The sequence below is a fragment of the Maniola jurtina genome, chromosome 9 (genome assembly GCF_905333055.1).
Source record: "Maniola jurtina chromosome 9, ilManJurt1.1, whole genome shotgun sequence".
NCBI classification, from domain to species: domain Eukaryota; kingdom Metazoa; phylum Arthropoda; class Insecta; order Lepidoptera; family Nymphalidae; genus Maniola; species Maniola jurtina.
Window position 1 is genome coordinate 9,305,756 of NC_060037.1, and position 21,191 is coordinate 9,326,946.

General features: G+C 37.9%; 1 protein-coding gene across 4 annotated transcripts in view; it reads left to right on the forward strand.

Moving 5' to 3' along the window:
* LOC123868566 (protein-L-histidine N-pros-methyltransferase) overlaps positions 1–21,191 on the forward strand; it is a 73,434-nt gene that overhangs the window by 8,548 nt on the left and 43,695 nt on the right. For all 4 annotated transcript variants that reach the window (XM_045911127.1, XM_045911126.1, XM_045911124.1 and 1 more), the window contains one exon: positions 20,876–21,066. In XM_045911127.1, coding sequence (XP_045767083.1) covers positions 20,876–21,066 — 191 coding nt within the window. The remainder of the gene's footprint in view (positions 1–20,875; positions 21,067–21,191) is intronic.

The following is a 21,191-nucleotide window of genomic DNA, read 5'->3' on the forward strand; positions in this document are numbered from 1 at the left end:
CATATAGTATACATTGTCAAAAATTATAATATTAAAGCTGTGCGTATTGCGTGAGGAATAGGTTGCAAGAGAGTTGCAACTTGCAGGGTTTGATGCATGCGCTATTGCCAGCAAACATGAGACATATTTTTATCTACAGGCAACGTCTGAGTAGGTAACGCATACGTCTAACGCAAGTTGAAATGTACCAGTGGGTGCAGTCTAAATGTGGCCCGTGTGTTTAGACTGTCAGTTTCTGTCAGTTTCACGTGTCGTCCCCCGCACTTCACCACCCCGCTTGCACAAATCGAGACAGCACGAAATTTTCAAGATTTCTGGGTGTAATTTCTGGTTTTCGTAGTTCCCACATAATTATAACAATATAAAATATATAACGATAATTTTTTTACTACATAATATTCATTAAATTTTCTAGGTCTGTGGTTTTTCCAAATTTCATTAAATTGCTTCGTTGTCTAGAAAAACGAGCACAAAGTTGGGCCTTTTTTTAAAGAAAAATACAAATCTTTGAGCCCCTGTAATTTTAAAACTACATATTTTTAGAAAAATCTAAAACACCACAGACACAGATATTAGTTTCTAGACTATGTCTGCAAAATTTCATGGACTTTGGTTGCTTAATATTCAAATGAAATGGGAACTACGATTGTATGGAGTAAGTGACGGAGAGAGCTCTGTTAAAAGATAGCATACCTACTTCTTCTTGTCCTTTATCCCAAGCTATGCGAGTCGGCACAACTTGTCTTTTTCTTCCACTGACTTCTGTCATGTCAACGTATTTTCCACCCCTTTTACACACATAATATCCTCTTTCACGCAATCCATCCACCTTTGGCCTTCCTCTCCTCTCTTTCCCTTCCACAGACATACTTAACATTCTTATATGACATACCTACCTACATGGTTACAAAATTCTGTCTTTTATAAAAAATATATTCTGTCTCAAATTTGATTCGTGACAACATCCCAACTACCTTTATTGGTAGAAACACTTTCCCTCGCAGCCTTAGACGCCGGGACTTTCATCTGTAGTGTATAGGTACGTACATGCAATCGGGCCTCACGTGTGCTTCAGTAACGAGGATATATTTGCGTATGAAAAACACGAAATACCTCTGAATTGTGGAGGGAATAAGACATTCAACCCTCTCCCCCGCCTCGTCCCTTCTCACCCCCCGCGACCCTTTTAACTTTCATCTCTGTCGAGTGCTCGGTCCACATACTTTTGTTCTATTTGATCAATGTTATTAAAATGTCGCGAGCTTGCGGGATTACAAACATCTGACTATCGTAGAAGCCGCTCCATAACAATTGGGAGGCCGATATAACTATTTCGCGACAACCTATCAACTTGAACAAATTCAAGATCAATAAAGAACGAGCGGACAAAATTGAAGTCGCTAAAACAATACTTCCATACTGCCAAATGACAAACTCACTGGGATGAGGTGGGATACAGGTTTTTTTGTACGATTCAGTGATCAGTCTACGCAACAATATCCAAACAATTTGTCATGAGAAAGGCTGATTTAACTAAATCGGCTATTTTCGTATTAGGTATGTTATAAACTTTTTGTTTCAGTAGGTTTCTACTAGTAAGTAGGTAGTAACTAGTAACCTACCCCTATGCCTACCCCATTCCCGATAAGATAATCAAAATGTTGAAGAGACACCACGACCCGTGTGTCGGGTTCCAGAGTATTCTGGACGTAATAAATAAATTGAAAACTTTGCACCATAGTCAATATAATCTACGCTGTAGGAGTAGGTACTCGTACATAAATCAAAGAATCAAGTTCACATGTCCAATGTCCATTATAAAATATTCCATAGTCAATTTAATAGGTCTGGCAGGGACCAGTTAACACTTGGCACTAAGGCCGAATCGCTTCGTAAAGGATGCCTTCATAGCCAGCAATCACAACACAATCACCCCAGCCTTGCGTGACACCGAAATCGTCCTCGTTCATAAGTATAAATTAATCCATTTAGAGCGCTCGCCCGGCACCGGCCGCGACCGACGATTAACGGAAGCGTCTACTTAACTAATTTATCCCCGGGTGGTTTTAACAGAATGGATAGCAGTGATTACGGATGATGGCGAAGATCGTGTGACAGCTGCGCGTACGCAACTGCACAGATATAGAACGGAAAGTTTTGTAACATCTTAGCGTGAATGTTGTCTCATTGCTAATGCTAAAAAGGGAATTGTTGTGATTAGTAGTTAAATCATAGTATTCTTGCTGCAACAATGTCCAATAGTGAGAGAGTGTCAGCAAATTAGAGGTGATTGAAATCTACGGCTTGCGATAGGTCTCCGGCTTTGTCCTAACATTTTCAGTTCCACCTCGCTTCAACTGTAGATTGTTTTTATTGTCTCTATTCCATGAAGTATAAAAAATGTCTTGAAAGCAGAGATTCCGATATGCTTAAATTTTGCTAAATTACATTTTTATCGCTGGTCTAAGTGTTTTAAGAAAAACCTAATTTTATCAAACAGTAAGCTTTCATATTGTATCTAGGTGTGTACATGCCCTTGCTATAAGTACCTACTAATTGTGTACAGAGTTGAACATAGAAATAAATCGAGGCTAAGCACAGGGTTGCCAAAGGTACACACAGTTAGCTACAGCGCACTGGCGATACGAGAGGCGTGATGTGAGATGTCCGCACACAGCTAAGACACCTGAGTCGCACTGGGCGCATCGCTCACTGCAATCTGTACATTATTTCTCCATTGTTCGCGTAACGAGCCCCCTCCCCCACCCCCGCCCCGCTCACCCTTGCCCACGTACCCACACCCTGCCCCGGGGCGGTGGGACCTCTCTCGCGCCTTTCTTTTATCATTCCTCTCTTTATTTCCGAATGCAAATAATCCTCCACACGTGTGAGAACCGAAACCATTGTTCTCGCTTCCACCCCCACGGGGGACCTTGGTGACGCAATCTTTTTCTTCAGCATTTACATAAATGTACACTATCCAAGAACTTATTACGTTACGCATGAAACATTAATTTCTTATGCATATCTACACAATATCATTTTCTTTAGTAGGTATCTTATTTTCCCCTGTACAGAAAATAATATGACAAAAGTGAAGACGATACCTACAGTGACGACAATTTTATTCGTTCAAGCATATAACAAATATCAGAAAACAAAATCAGTCGCCCTCCTCCAGGTGTAGTCGGGCAAAAAACGCTCTAGGGCAATTAATTGTAAAAAAAATAGCTTTACCTACTACCTACCTATCAATGTTGAGCATTTTACAAACAGTTAACCCTCCAAGATTATTTTACACTGATTTCAATTGAACCTCCTTACAATGACGAAAAAGTAACCAAGCGTTTACGACAAGGTACATTTGGATTACCAGGCTTCCTCATGAATCCTACCTGCAACTACCATCCATGCTCGATGATGCTATGAAAGTGAAGTTGGAAAAAACAGATAAGAATACCTAGATACATATTAAACTGATCATTATACAATGTGGTAAAGCATACGAGAAACAACTAATTGCCTAAAAATTCTTGAAAAGAATAAAATAGACACCTTCTTGTGAAGGGCCAGCGCTCTCCACGTTAGGCTGGCGTACTTTGGTGTGATAGCAGTCAAGTGTATACTAATTTAGTTACAAACTGATAAATGGTTCATTTTGTATCCAGGCCATAGTAAAATCTTCTCTAGACTAAATTGAAACCTACACAGGTATTTTATTAATTTAGTCTTAACATAATCAACTTGGTATCAAGTAATAATTGATAAGAACTAAAATATGTGTACAACAATGCATTTCCAGTTCCCTTTTTCACGCCTCGTTAAATCACCGGCATCGGATTAGCGGAGGCGAGTAGTGCCGACGCTCATTGGGAATGGAGGACAAACAGCTCGTTAAGCGTTAGTCGGACGGAAGGGTGGAGCCTTTGCTTCCCAAGAAAAACGCTAAGTGGGAAATCAATACGTATTAGGCGCGATATCGGGCCCGGCTACCCGTCACACTATGATGGATGAACGCAACCAAACTTTCCGCACTGACTTTAATAATGACAATATACAAATTGACGTCCGCCCGACGCTTCCGAAAAGCGCTAGCACACTGTCGCCACTCACATTATGTAAACAAATATAAACAAACCTGAAAAAACGGATCAGCTACCATCAATTTTAGTAATAGAAATCTCAATTACGTTGTTTTTTGAGACACTCATCTATCATGCGTCCCAAACTATTGGTTCGATCCAATCGTCGCCTCGAATAACAGCGCCGCCTTGGTGACGTGCCCGTGTGCGATATTGGAGTGGATCGACTGGCGGGAGTCAGTGGCACCTCTACATATTGAAAGCTATTCGGAATTTGCAAATAAATACATGCACACGACGTGCAGCCCGCCTCGCCCAGCGCATCACTACTCACTTTAAAATTGAAATCGCATTCGGGGACTGTCTTGAAAGCTACCTATGGTTTCCAGTTATATTGACGATTATGAACACGTATTACAATTCTATATACACGATATACCCGAGTTGAATTAAATACGTGCTTTGCACCCTTTACCTTTAACGTCTAATTCCATCACCACCATCATCAACCCATCGCTGGCTCACTGGTGAACACGGTTGTCCTCTCAGAATGAGCAGAGTTTTACCAGAGTCCACCGCGCTGGCCAAGGGCGTATTGGCAGACTTCACACACCTTTGAGTACATTATGGAGAACTCTCAGGCATGTAGGTTTACGATGTTTTCCTTCATCGTCATAACAAGTGATACTTAATTCCTTAAAACGCATACAGGTCCAAAAAATCAGAGGTACGGGCCTGGGATTTAACCCCTGACCTACTTAACAGAAGACCGACGTCTTAACCGCTAGGCTATCACCGCTCCAAATTTAATTGCTCTTCATTAATAGATTAATGAAGTCGTTAGCCAGTGTTCCAACATACCTTTATGTTGCCTGCTGTTATTTCCCCATATTCAACAGTAACTAGTACTAGATACAATTTTTATTTTACACATTAATGCTTAAGCAAAACGTTACTGGTATGGGTAATGCAAAAACGCTTTTACAACAATATTGATCTTAAATTCATGCTCTCCACACGACGCGTAAGTACCTTTAAAGAGTCGTTTGCGATACACCCACCTGAGCACCAGTTAGCACTTACCGATGCTTAGCAGTGTATAATCCTTTCAAAGCTTCTATAAACATGAATTAGAAAAGTTCTGAGCATAACAGTAACTAGTAGGTATAATAACATTTACTAGGTGCTACTAGTATCAGTTGCTAGTACCTGTGATAGCCTAGTTGATAAGACGTCAGCTTTTTAGTCCGGATGTCCAGGGTTCGATTCCGGGCACACGCTTATAACTTAGTGACGAAAACATCGCGATGAAATCTGCATGCTTGGCTGGCACCTCGATAATCTTCTGAAAGGTGTGTGAAGTCAAACAATTATTTTCTGGCCAGCGTGTTAGACTATGGCCAAATCATTCTCAGGAGACCTACGATAATGCTCAGTAGTAGCTGGCGATGGGTTGATCGTGATTATGATATCAGTCGCCTACAGACTTTTCCTTTCAATCTTTACCCGGATTAGTATTTTTATTAACGGATTTTATATTGTACGGAAAGATTGCCATCTGACCTTAGCAACTCTTTTATGATAAAAGGTTGAATAATTTTCGTTATCATCAAAGAAAATCTGTGATTATAATAGGAAACTGCCGTATAACGTGCTCTCCAAGATAGCTTGAATATTTTGTGACTTATTTATACTTCTACTGTTAATGTGTCACAGATCCAAAGTTGTTCATTTAGATATTGTATTGATATAAAAATCGCATGGTTTTGGGTGCATCGTCCAAAAGCTTTGCCAAGTTATCATCAGATTCTTTAGAAAATTAACCAACAGTTGCCAAAACATATCTCACCTTATAGTCTTACATGAGATTAAAGCCGGTGTAGTTGAAAGCGTGGAGTGTGGGGGGTGTATTTATGTCACCTCGGGGACGCAAGCTCTCGCCCCTCCCAATTATACCGCAGTAAAAGTCATAAAAAGACACCCGAAGTTTTTACACGAAGCTAGAAGAGGCTCACGAAATTAAGAGGGGCGCCGAAATGTGAGATGAGCATGAATTTTTTATAAGAGCAGATGATGGTGCCCCGTTTATGATGTCTTACGGCGGATAATGCCTGCGCTGCACGCGTTGTGCTCTCTGAATCATTGATGCCGGCTGTATTGCCACCGCAGACAATGTCAAATAATTAATTACCTGCCTCCAAGTAACCTGACTTGCTTCGTGGTCCCATGCGGCCGAACTCAATCAAATGCCAAGGTCTCGTTTATTTCCGAGGTGTAATTATTTTTTAATTACATTATTATTTTCATTAACAGAAATATTTTATGGCCACTAATTATTATATGTAATAAATGATATTAATGAGATATAATAATGTATACCTACATAATTTTTTTAAATATTTTTGCTGTCTTTTTTAATTTATGTACTTGCTTGGTTGATTATTTATTAGATATTTTTCTTTAAATGAAATACACTGCATCACATTGAGTTTTTACCATCTTTTTCTTGAGTGTAGTCGCGAGCTTTTACTAGTTTCCATAAGCGATCATAAACTTTTTATTTAAAGTACTTTTTGGTCACGAGAATGGGTCGAAAACGACCCGAGACCTGGTTAACGCAACAGCGATTTTCGTTTTGTGCTCGCTTTTATGAAACAATACATTCTCACGTTTAATTTCTGGACCTCAATTGATTTTTTTATGAGTGTGTTTATTATGCTTCCAATGTGCGAAATGTCGATTGCGATATTCGCTTTTAAGGACACGCGAGATTTATCACCTATAGCTAAATTACCTGAAGCAGGTAACTCAAATTCCTTAACTCAATTAGGTTCAATAAAAAAAAGAGAATAAACAAGCATACCTACACATTTTTTGAGGAACAAAATTTAATAGATACGGAAAAAGAAAAAACCGGCCAAGTGCGAGTTGGACTTGCACAAGAAGGATTCTGTACCATCGTACAAAGTATAACTGAAACTTCAATGTAACTGTTCACTACAAGTTAGTTACGGACTGCGCCATACATAATTATGTCATTTAGTAGATTAATTTTATCGTGACACATTTTATTTTTAACCCCCGACCCAAAAAGAGGGGTGTTATAAGTTTGACGTGTGTATCTGTGTGTCTGTGTATCTGTGTATCTGTGTATCTGTCTGTGGCATCGTAGCGCCTAAACGAATGAACCGATTTTAATTTACTTTTTTTTGTTTGAAAGGTGGCTTGATCGAGAGTGTTCTTAGCTATAATCTAAAAAAATTGGTTCAGCCGTTTAAGAGTTATCAGCTCTTTTCTAGTTTTCTTGTAGAAAAGAAGGTTAGATAACCGTTAGGTTCATAATATTATGTCAATAGACAAATGTCAAGCTGTCAAGATTGGCGTTGCCTAAATACATAATTATTCATTTGAAAATGATGTTTTGGAAAACTCAGATACTTTGGATCGTCGGGGGTGTTATAAATTTTTAATTTACACTTGTTTTGTGATGTAACCATCCATTGTAACCATAAATTCACGGTTTTCGGATTTTTCCTTTACTTGTGCTACAAGGCCTACCTACCTGCCAAATTTCGTGATTCTAGGTCAAAGGGAAGTACCCTATAGGTTTTCTTGACAGACACGACATACGGAAAGATGTGCAGACAGACAATAAAGTGATCCTATAAGGGTTCCTTTTTTCCTTTTGAGTTATAGAACCCTAAAAAACTAAAAAGTTTTAGCTACTCGTATAAAACAAAGGGTCGGATCTAAGTTTAAAGTGATACCATAATCCTTCGCAGTGAGTGTTTACGTAACCGCTGCCGTGTAGTCACATCGTAAAGTTTGAACGGAAGTGTCACGCTCAATGGCGAACTGCCCTAACGGTTGAACAGGGACCGGGTATACGGGGTGTACCTAACCCTGCGGTGCGTGCGTGCCTAGTCGACCTCCGGTCGCAGCTAATATGATTATGACAGTGCTACGTGCCAACCCAGCTCCGGGAATCCTCACACAAATATTCATTAATCTTTCACGGTCCGACGTCCGCCGCGATGGAGATTTAATCAGATTAAGGATCATCTTTTTGCGGAAAAGTCATGCCCTTTTGTTGCTACTCGGCCTCAGCTCGCACTTTTGTGCTGAATTTATGACAGGCGATGTTTGTTCAGAATGTAAATTACCTAAAAGAAAATGGTCGCTAGCTACTATTTTTCTTCTTCTTCAAGTGTTTATTGTGTAAGTGTAGAGGAATGTGGTATGGCATCGCACGCAGGGCGTGCATCTGTGTTCGTAGACGGCGCCAAGACGACTGTTGGTGTCCGTGAACCGTGCGACCTCGCCACGCAGTCTGCTACAAGCGGATTTTCCCGACCGAGCACGTTTAAAAAGCGAACCGATAGCGCTTGCGACAATTTAAATAGGAAGTGGGAATGATTGTAAAAAAAAAGTCTAAAAATCTTTTACTAAACAAAAGTTGTAGCAAGCAGCAAGTTACGATACAGAGAAGCTTGATTAAGAAAACCAAAAAAAAATGTCCGAAACTTTAAAAATATTAACACTTAAATGGCCCCTCGTTTAGTTAGTCCGTTTGATTCATAGATAGGACGCGAAAAGCCAAATAAAAAGTAGAATTAAGCGCGGCGAAACGCGCGTAAAATTATTTTACCATTGTATGCAAATCAACGCCGCACCGTGATTATTTTATTTACTAAGAGTCCCAGAATATAAATCTCGGTTGAAAAACGAAACCAGTCTGCAGGTTCTCAATTGATTTGTGTGTGCTTAAAAAAATAAACAGCTATTTGCTTGCATCGTCAAAAAATACACACGCGTTTCTTACGACGAGCGTATTTTTTTCAAAATGGATCATAAATCGACAGTTATAAAAGAAACCATTGAGACATAAGAAAATAATGAATGTGATAATAAATTCGACAAAAGTTGACAAGTGCGCCTTCGAGAAAGAAATAACTGTCAGACGATTGTTAAAATGATACTAAGTACATCTGAAGATATTTGGTGTTTCTGACCAGTAATTTAATGGGCTTAGTTAGCACTGAATTGCACGTCAAAGATCTTCTCGTCTTGTTTTCCGTTTTGTTTTTTTATCGGTTTGGAGCACCTATATTTTCAGGTTTGCCTTTCTATCCAAGGAAAGAGGTTTGTGGGTTGGTTGGTGAATACGTCTCTGCTCTAAAGTTATTGAAACAAATCTAAACTATCAATCAAATCTAGATCATAAAATAATATAATTTCATTTATTAAAAAGCCCGTCTAAGCGGCGCGGTGTCTAATGCAAGTTGCGCTACAAAAACGTCGCCACGAGGGGAATGTGTCGCCGTCGCATTCTGGGACGCGTACAGGCCATAAAAATTCCTTCGGATGAAGCCTCGCGCCCTCTCCATTTCTTTTTAAATCAATTCAATCAACCGCCAGCATTCGATTGGCCGCTGCTAAATATTGTGACGTCGCAAAAATTCAAACGCCGCACGTCAACCGTGAAAGTCATAAATATAAATTGCCAAAAAGCAGCTTAAATCATAATTGAAAATTGTTGACTGACAGGCACTTAAGAGTTAAGTTTGGTTCTGCAGAATTATGTAATATCTCGCTGTCGTCGATAACCAAATACGATCGTAGGTAAGATACGTACTTCCTAGACCGCTGTCAAGGAAAATGTAAAGTACGTCTAGATGAATTAAACATTGTTCCTTTAAAAATAGATTCAAGCTTATCACTACACCCGCATCTTAAAGGAAACAAAACTACGTACCTACTTATCCTATACAGAAGATTGAATGTAAATAATCACGTGTGCCAACCTGAAAACAAAGTAAGAGCTAATAAATTTTATACGAAGGTTTTATATATTTCATTCTGTGGTAATATTTTACCACTTGAGTCCATACTCGTTGGTATTGTATTAAGTATAAATTGAACATTGTTAAAACTTCCACCAGACTTTACTACAAATCTAGTACTAGTACTTAGTCAAATGATAAGGCTTGGGCAGACAAGACGCGACGTCTGTTTCTAGTATATACAACGAATTAGGGCCAACGCAAAAAAACTTAGTTTGAATTGATATCAAGATAAACTCCACTCCATCGGTGTGCGTTGCGCCTTAGATACGAGTATCTATGCAGTACATAAATGATCGACTTACATAATAACAACGAACAGCTTAAACTGTTAGATCTAGAAACTTGTACCTAAGTGATGATTTCAATGATTTCATACCTAACTAGCTGACCCCCCCCCCCCCCCCCCCCCCAAACTTCGTCCGCGTAGATTTAGATTTTTTAAATCCCGTGGGAACTCTTTAATTTTCCAGGATAAAAAGTAGTCTATGTCACTCTCCAGGTATACCTAAGCAAAAAATCACCTCGATCCGTTGCTCCGTAGCGACGTAATTAAAGGATAAACCAATAAACCAACCAACAAACACACTTTCCCATTTATAATAGGTATGCGGAGTGACGGTTTTTTTTTCGGAGAATTCACCTGAGCGAAGCTGGGGCGGGTCAATTAGTTGTGAAATAAAGCTGTTAAAAGATAATCACTCACGTAAAATGTGAAATCAATTCGGGCATGAACCTGACCTTATAGTTAACCCGCGTTTAATTCACCATTCGGCCTGGGTGGTAAGCAGCTACGATATTGTCTCGAGAAATAACGGCTGATTTTACGATCAAATCGCCTCAGTTGGAGCTTAATGTAAAACCAGTTTAAATACACCCGTAAATCTCTCTGACGCGTGCCTACGCTTCGAATCACATTGCATCGCAAACGAATATGGCACAAGATTCTTCCTTATGCCAAAGTTGAGAACTTACACCTACTCGTCTATAAACCAATATGTCTATTGCCTAATCTTCTTTTTAACCCCCGACCAAAAAAGAGGGGTGTTATAAGTTTGACATGTGTATCTGTGTATCTGTGTGTCTGTGTATCTGAGTATCTGTGTATCTGTGTATCTGTCTGTGGCATCGTAGCGCCTAAACGAATGAACCGATTTTAATTTAGTTTTTTTTGTTTGAAAGGTGGCTTGATCGAAAGTGTTCTTAGCTATAATCTAAAAAAATTGGTTCAGCCGTTTAAGAGTTATCAGCTCTTTTCTAGTTTTCTTGTAGAAAAGAAGGTTAGATAACCGTTAGGTTCATAATATTATGTCAATAGACAAATGTCAAGCTGTCAAGATGGACGTTGCTTAAATACATAATTATTTATTAGAAAATGATGTTTTGGAAAACTCAAATACTTTGGATCGTCGGGGGTGTTATAAATTTTTAATTTACACTTGTTTCTCAATTCATCATTAAACATATCCTGCCTGATCTACCATTTCAATACACTTTAGCAACCGTGGACGAGAGTTGTGTTCAGATGTATTTAAATTATCCAATGTTTTTATGCTAGTCATAACAGCCTATAAAATCGACAGTTGTGCAATTTTGAACTAAGCCATCGAATTATTAAGACTACAATGGAATTCACAATTTTAAGAGTTGATTAGAAATTTCAACATTCAGTAACGACCACACAGAGTTACATAAACAAAAACAATGGATTTCAATTATCCTAAATGTTAATTCTATTGGCTAAGAGCGAGTGATCTTTGATTAAAATTGCTATTGTCGGGATGCATTCCCATGGTCCGGCGTGCGGAAATAATGGTGGAAATGAATTGTTGCTGCAATTGTGATTTACCAATCGGAATCGTATGCATTGTAATTCCTTTATTAGGTGCATAGCCTTTCAATCTCGTTAAAATTTTAAACACAGTAATTGGCATAGATGTTTACTAGCTTATTTCGACACTTGTCGAAATCTGTAGTACTGTTTTTAAAGCCGTTAATGATAATGTCGATCCCGGCTGTTGAATAACAATTGCCACGAAGAACGTCTTGGCTGGAGGTCACGTGGGCCCATAAATCCCATCCCTCGATAGAACAATTAAAAGACGAGCTCAAAACAATTACGCAACAGTGGCCCTCGGGCGGTCGTGATACCTTACAACAAATGCACACAACATCCATCGCAATGAATTTGACTAGAGGTAATAGTTTGCATGACTAAAAACAGTAATTCAAAAAGGATTTAGTTCATTTCTAAAAGAGATTTCTCGATTAGGTTCCTCGTTTTAACATTTTATTTTGCATAGGTATATTGTGAAAATATTTCGTTTAGATTTTTTTACAGATAGTTAAATGTATAAAAATTTGCAGCCACGCAATGGGGACTACGGACAGAAGTAAAGAAAAAACAGCAGTGTTTTTTTTTTGGATTTTCAAATTATTGTACCTAGTCACCTACCAACTAACTTATCAAAAATTAAAATTTCGAAATGAAAAACATTACCTCACATTAGTTTATACATATATCGGCATTTCGAGCACTAATAAAATATTAGCATGTCGGTGATGCGACTTTGAAGTTTTAAAGTTTTTACCCATGCCAAAATCGCTCAACGCGTGTAAAGAAGTTTTCTCTTCAATAATAATCATATATTTATAATTGTTAGTCTGTTCATAAATACTCATACGTACAAGTACAGAGGTAGGTAGGTACATACTTTTTTCGTAAAGGATCTTTACAGTTTCTCGATTAGTTGTTTTTTTTACCTCTAAGTAATGGTAAAGTAATCCAATAAAAGGGTAGTAACTTATTTCATACTAGCTGACGCCCGCGTGGATTGGTAAGATCCCCTGCAGCATCAGGATTGCGGAGTTTGAATCCAATTTTTTTATGAAACAATGTCGCAAAGTTCCTCTATCGATTAAAAAAGAAATGACGCAAATCGGTTCAGAAATCTCGGAGATTTCGGTGCACATAGGTAGAAAAACACAACTCCCTTTTTTAAAGTCGGTTAAAAAAGTAGCCTATGTTACTCCCTGGTCAATTCTCTACTTGTCTGTGAAAATCCCGTCAAAATCGGTTCAGCCGTTCCGAAGATTAGCCTTTTCAAACAGACAGACAGACAGACAGACACAAAAATTTTAAAAACGTGTGAGATTCAGTGTTGGTATCGTTCAAATAACCATATGAGCTTAATATGAGGTAGTTATTTCGAAATTACAGACAGACACTCCAATTTTATTTATTAGTATAGATTCCTTGATCAAATTGATATTCTTTATCATACTATCACACTTCACACTAATCACACTAATATTATAAAGACGAGAGTCAATGCTTCTTTTTATCCTGGAAAAAGAGTTCCCGCGGGATTTTTGAAAACTTATATCTACTCGAACGAAGTCGCGGGCATCAGCTAGTAGGCATGTATCTAAATTGTACAGATTGTAATCGATTTATATATGGCATATATAAATCGATTAAAATCTGTACAATTTAGATAGCATAGTTTATCTTCTAGTAGCTTTGTCTAGTGTTAATAGAACACAATTGTTTTACTGCCATAAGTCATTTTAATCTTTAATTGAGCCTCGCAGACGTATATATTTCCTCAAGGCTATTACCATAGCATATTTATGCACTAGTAATATCAATCCCACCAAAAACATTTCATGTAAAATGTTGCCAAGACTCACAAGTTCATAATGCTTTCACTGTTAAAAAGTGATGAGATCTCTAGTAGAGCCAAGCCCCTAGCTGAGCTTAGAATTGCGCTGCCCATGGGACCTATCCCAAGTCCAAAGTATATAGCTCTTAAATACTCTTGAGTATATCACATTTATAACAATAAAGAACAAATAACTCTACTTACAAGCTCTGATTTTACAAACCCTAAATCTTGGTTAAAAAAGGACGGCTTGGCCGTTTAATGTTCGTGGTACTTTTATCTGATATGACATTTAAGCCCGGAATAGCTTGTGCGACAATCATGAAGTATAATAAAAATTAGTAATTGTCGAACAAACTATTCCTTATGACCTTAATATAATATGTTATGCCATGTAATGCTTTCACGAACATTAAACGGCCAAGCCGTACTTTTTTAATCAAGATTTAGGGTTTGTAAAATCAGAGCTTGTAAGTAGAGTTATTTGTTCTTTATTGTTATAAATGTGATATACTCAAGAGCATTTAAGAGCTATATACTTTGGACTTGGGATAGGTCCCATGGGCAGCGCAATTCTAAGCTCAGCTAGGGGCTTGGCTCTACTAGAGATCTCATCACTTTTTAACAGTGAAAGCATTATGAACTTGTGAGTCTTGGCAACATTTTACATGAAATGTTTTTGGTGGGATTTCATTTCTTTTTGGCAGGTGCCCTAGATTTTTTTTTTGGATCTATTTTTTGTAGGTACCTACATCATTTTCATGGCCCGCTCTCTATCGTTACCTCTTTTTTTAAAAGCTTTTATTCTTGCAATGTATGTAACTATGTTTGTTTGGGTGGAATCTTGCAACTCAATTTTAAAGCAGATATATCAAATTTCAGTCTTTTAGGACTTCAGGAAACACATTTTTTAAATGTACAGACTGGGAAAAGTTTATTTTCCTGTTGTTTTAATGAAATCCCTAGCCTACATACCAAATTTCAGTCTTCTAGGACTTAGGGAAGTATTTTAGAACTTTTGACTAGAGGGGTTTTGAATGGCAATAAATCTGAAACCATAACAGGTAGACAATTGATACTTGGCACGTTTGATAAGTCTGTCAAGGACATATTATCCTGAAAATATCAGCATTCTAGCGATAGACTTTACAAATAATTTGCTTCCCCCATACGTGGGAGTGGAGGGGGAAATTTTTAAATTTCTTAATTTTCCTGTAGTTTGTATGCAATTTCTAGTGTACACACCAAATTTCAGTCTTCTAGGACTTCGGGAAGTACCCTAGAATTACAGACTAGAAGTTTTGACTGTCAATAAATCTGAAACTATAAAAGCTAGACAATTGATACTCAATGCGTTTAATAAATCTGCCCAGGACATCTTATCCTGAAAATATCAGCTTTCTAGCGACAGATTTTACAGATTTGCTTCACCCGTAAGAGGCGTAGAGGGGGGGCATTTCCAATTTCTTAATTTTCCTGTAGTTTGTAGTCAATTTCTAGTCTACATACCAAATTTCAGTCTTCTAGGACTTCGGGAAGTACCTTAGAGGTTTTGAGTAGAGGTTTTGATGATCATCAGTGAGGGACGAAATCGGCGTATTTTAGGTATCAATAAATCTGTAACCATAAAAGCTAGATATTTGATATTTAGTATATTTAGTAAATTTGCTGAGGACACCTTATACTGAAAATTTCAGCTTTCTAGCGTCATCCAGACCGAAGTTATGACGGGTCGAAAATACGGCGAAACACTTCGAGAAAAAGGTACGTAGCGCCCCGGCCGCCGTTTGGCTCGTCTTGGCGGGGGCACTGCCGTGCCCCCTGATGCTGTAGATCTGAAGTCTAGATCTAAATCATTAGAATTGGATATATTTTATAAATAAAGAAACATGACGCATTACGATTTACGTACTTAATAATTAATTCAACTAGACTTTAATAATCATAATGACGTATGACTATCGATCACAGAAGGCAATAGATCACGAAGTGGCTATTCTTGGGATTTAATTAATTTTACTAATAGGTATGGTTTTACGTCAATCTAAACGCGCGTTCACACCTAACGCATTGTTCAGCCGCCGACTATGTATGAGTTACGCAGTTTACATTTATGAAGCGGTAACAAATTTTAACAGTTTTAAATAAAATTGCTGTGTGTCACAAACGGACAAATGGACAAAACGGAGGCGGAATGAGGAGGAGGCCATCACCACTAATCACCGTTTAATATCTAGTGTTAAACTAGTTCTATAGTGAAAACACGACGAGAAACGTAAACGATTAACAAATTAGATTAACACAGTGGGAACGCAGGTAAGGCGTCAGTAAACTTATTAGTGCAATAAATATAAAGCATATACATTCGTTTAACATGTATCATGGAGCATCCCATGTATTCTGCAAAGCGTAGAGTCCAAACGGCGGGCAGCAGGCGGCAGGCAATCTGCATCAGGCTGATCCCATTTTAATGGAGCGCCGGCAAACAAGCTCCCGAGCCGCTTACCGGCAAATCCACCGAGATTCTATGCGCCACTTAGTTACTACATTTTATCCTTTATAGCGTCTACTGCCCAAATAAATGTTAGAACTTTATGCATCTTAATATATTTGACTGCGTTTACTGAGATTCTTCTTCTACATCTTGCCTTGGTTCCACACAAGTGACACACCACACACCACACTTCACCATAGGTCGGTACCACATTGTGGTATAAACCAAGGCAAAATATAGAAGACACAGTCCACATAACTGATATAGGTAGCATTCGACTCTTATCTATATTTGTGATTCTTAATAATGAATTTCCGGTTTCGTAATCAAAGAAAGAACCATGTAAGTAAACAAAATAGGTACACCATATTACACTTTTTGTTTGTCATTGGTTGAATAATATGTAAGATAATTATTGATGTGATGGTGTTGCGTAAATTTAAAATTAAAATTATGAGGGTTCCGAACATGCCCTTGTGTGAGAAAAGCCCAGCAATCATATCTATGGTTACGTCCAGTCATGTCTTAAAACTCAATCAACGAATTAACAAATCAAAACCTAATTATGTAAAGAAAAGTTTTCAAAGACTGACTTAATTTGAGCTTTACAGTAATTACATATTGATGTGTATAGATAATTAGGTAATGCATGAGCAAATAGAATATTCTGAAAGAGTCATTAATTGTTAATAATGTGATATATTAAATAGGACGTTGGAATGGCGGCCATTCATTGTGCATTAGAGCTTGGAAGTCACAGCTCGCAATGCACCGCCATTTGCCTGTGAATTGCCGCTCGTCACCATTTATTTCACACACTTAAATGGGAATTAATCTGGCATTGTGCAGGTTGAGCGCATTCAGAGTTAATATTTCGCTCCGTATTGACAATATGCTCGCACAGGTCTTTGATTCATTAGCCGAGAGGCGAACGACCGGCGGATAAAGGATCTGCATCCCTCCATTCGTTCCATCGATGCACCTTCGTTGACCTATCCGCTAACGAGTCAACGGAGGATAATGATCGCATTCAGAGGGATATGACAGCTCAAGTTGAAGAGCAGAAGACGCACAAACAAAGAAATAAACCAGTTTTTCACCAACTGACCCGTTGACCAGTATGTGAAATTCGGTAACCCACATTAAGTCCTCAAAATAAACAAGAGCGATTCGGCCTCAATAGCTCGTCGAGTTGAATAAATCATTCTCCATTTGACTTTCTTAACAGGTACATTTTTAAAATACATATATTTTTATTCATGCAAACCTAGCTTTACACGAGCAGAAATTGAATCCTAAACATGAGCCTCATAAATAAAATCGAGCCGGGCGCCTGTAAGACTACATATTGCTTAAAATTCAAAAACAACAACGCGGAAGTCATTTCGTTACAGTTAGATATACCTAATGTCGTATCTAGACTTTTCAGCTCGTGTTTGATCCGTTTACATTATTTTTAACCCCCGACCCAAAAAGAGGGGTGTTATAAGTTTGACGTGTGTATCTGTGTGTCTGTGTATCTGTGTATCTGTCTGTGGCATCGTAGCGCCTCAACGAATGAACCGTTTTTAATTTACTTTTTTTTGTTTGAAAGGTGGCTTGATCGAGAGTGTTCTTAGCTATAATCCAAAAAAATTGGTTCAGCCGTTTAAAAGTTATCAGCTCTTTTCTAGTTTTCTTGTAGTAAAGAAGGTTAGATAACCCTTAGGTTCATAATATTCAAGTGTCAATTGACAAATGTCAAGCTGTCAAGATGGACGTTGCCTAGATACATAATTATTTATTTGAAAATGATGTTTTGGAAAACTCAGATACTTTGGATCGTAGGCGTGGAATAGTCCAAGAAAATCGGTTCAGCCGTTTGAAAGTTATCAGCTCTTTTCTAGTTACTGTAACCTTCACTTGTCGGGGGTGTTGAAAATTTTTAATTTACACTTGTTACCAAGTGTTTTGCTGTCTTTGTATCCAAATATGATAAATATCGATTTTCTATAGCTAGGTTTTCCCACAAAAATTATAATAAGTATTCTGTTAATGCCAGGTGCTTCGAAAGTTTCTGGATATCATGAGGTCCTCAAAATCCGATTTTGTACTAGTGCTCCTGTGGTCAGCTAAAGTTTTAAATTACTGGTCCAATGCGTGTCAGAACTCAGAACACGCATAAAGTAAGATTCCGTAACCATGTTGTCGGTAGAAACTTTATCGGCAAATTAATTATCATTTCCTAAACGGTAACTTTTTCCAAAGACTACCGTTATCGTTGCTACGGACCTAAGCAACCGCTGTATTAAATTAATAAGCTCGAGAGGGTAAACTAATATTTTTTTTCAACTCTCAGATCAGGATTCAGGTACCATGAAAAAAAAATATTTTTCAAAATTTTAATATGACTTTGTGTAGTTTTTAGAGTTTTTTATAGCTTATTTATAAAACGGCCTGGACACACAGACAGACTTCTATCAGACAGACAGACTGACGGACTGGACGAAACTATAAGGATTCCTTGTTTTACTACGGTATCCTAAAAAGTATAGAGCTTTTCGAGAAACAACATGTAATGAGCTTGTTCCTAGTTTCAGTTCAAACTGGCTGAATTTCAAACACCGGAGATCACGTGGCTGCATTACATTAACATATCCATGTTTGTTTACTTCGACTAGTTACATAAAAATTCGGTCAAGTGCGGGTCAGACTCGCACACGAAGGGTTCCGAACCATCGTACAAGAAATCTCAAACCATTATACTTAGTAAAAATTTGCAAGTTAATGACGGACAACGCCATATCATGATGTGATTTAGTCAACAGTAATGTTTAGTGTTATTATTTGTTCGGAAACACAAACATTTAATTTTCTTTGTGATGTACCTAACTACAAATTCAGGTTTTCGGATTATGTCCTTTACTTGTGCTATATTATAACATTGCTACCTACCTGCCAAATTTCATGATTTTAGGTCAACGGGAAATAGGTACGTACCCTGTAGGTTTTGATTTCCCCGAATTAAGAAACACGACAGACAACGAAGTGATCCTATAAGGGTTCATTTTTCCCTTTTGAGGTACGGAACTCTAAAAATCAAAAACAGCAAATTAGATCGGCGTCGAAGAATAATCTGAAACAGTGTGTTATTATCAATGACTACGGCATTCAAAATTTTCCACGATTTGTATTCCATCTGGAGAATTCGCCTCGTCGGATCCCGTACTTCTGATGCAGGTTATTTTAAATGTAAAGACGGGACATTGCATAATCACCAACGTGATTCGCCATCAGTATTCCCTTAATAAATATTTATTTGTTTCTACTTTTTTGCTGCTACTTCGTAATTTATAGATTCTAGTGCTTTTATTACATTATTATTATTCATTGCTTATGTTATTTTTTTAAATAAGGTGTTTATTTCATTCCTATTAAACTCAAAAATTCGAGCGTGTGAAATTAGGATACTCAGGATTCAAGAATTAAAAGTATAGGTACCTATCCCATTATAATGGGATAAAGAGTAGTAAAGGGTATTCAAGTTTAATTATTACCAAATCTTTGGATCGAAATGATTACTGTTCCAAAAAAGCCGGCCAAGAATGGACAGATAGACAAACCACAAAATGGTTCCCAAGGGTCCCGTTTTACCTTTTGAGGTATGGAACCCTAAAAAAATGATAAACAACAAATATAATAATTATAATACGAACCTTGTAGCGTCCTAGTGGCTGTGTAAAAACAGAAGTCCGTTCGGTTTTTTATTTGTACATCGTAATTGTAAATCAATCATTAGTTCTCGCGTCCATGTGTAATGTGTTATCAATTTTTTTATACGCTGCTGCCGACTTCGATTTTAATATAAAGACAGATCGGGCATTAATTAAGTCGGGCTGATGAGTTCGCCGTCCCGCCGCCGCCGCTCGCCGTCATTACCACTATATGTAGAGGCGAGAAGTTTTTTTAATTCGTTATTATTCTGTGGCGTAAAGAAATGTTAATTCGAGGCAGCGTGAAATTAACAGCCGCCGCAATGCCCTTTGTAGGGCCGCGGCGACTTAAACATACAACGGGTGACGAGCTACACGCTTCTTTCATACTACGCTCTCTTATTTGCACTCCATTACTCTTTTTATGAACTTTCATTATAATCTGAGCCGGGGAGTTGTTAAACATCAATTTACGATTACGCTCCCGGGATCCGCGTTACATTAATAATGTCTTTACTAATTTACTGAGGTAATCAAGAGTCACCTTTCGATGTGTTAGATGGTTTTTTGCTCGCTCCGGCGTCGACGCAAAAACTTGTAATCGTTACTGAATTGTTTCTGCAACTAACGTTTAACCGTTTATTTTTACTATGCTAATGACGTGACCACTAAGTGTTTTTCTATCTTTAGTCCTTCTGCATCCATAGCAATTACTAATATTAGGTATAAATGCGAAAGTGTCTGTCTGATATGTTTTCATGTCCCATCTAAGCGGATTATATTATTATGAAGAAAGATAAAGAAATACCTTGTGTCCCGAGAACGGGCGTTAGTTATTTTTTGTCCCGTAAAATCAAAAGTTCCCATGGAATTTAAAAAAACCTAAATCTATAGGAAATCGCGGACATCATCTACTTAATTGCAGATATTTAAGAATATCTTAGGAGTATTAATTCTAAATCAACCCCTCTTCCATAAAAAAGCTCTTTTCCAGCAGTTTTCTAATCTTCTTTTTAGGCGCATTTAGGTATTTTGGCTCTTCTTAAAACTGACGTTTGGGTGGCAGTTCTTTATGTAGGTAATGTTTTTCTTATTACAGTGGTATCGAGTGGACAAAAGCCGGTTGAGCCCGGAGTTACAACAGAAGTTTGTCCAGCTTGAACCAGACAATGAAACCAAGGAGTTTCTCGCGTCTTCCATTGATAAGTCGTCGTGGGTGTGGACACAGATCTGGTACCTGCTGGCGAAAGCTGTCCTGAAACACTTTTGGACCATCACAGATATCAACGGGTAAGTCTAATTTCTATACTGATGTAGAATTAAGGCTTCGCAAAAGAAAGAAAATCATTTCATATAGGTAAATCATCGTCATGTTATGTCGGTCTATAAATATGTCACCAATATATTTTTTTTTT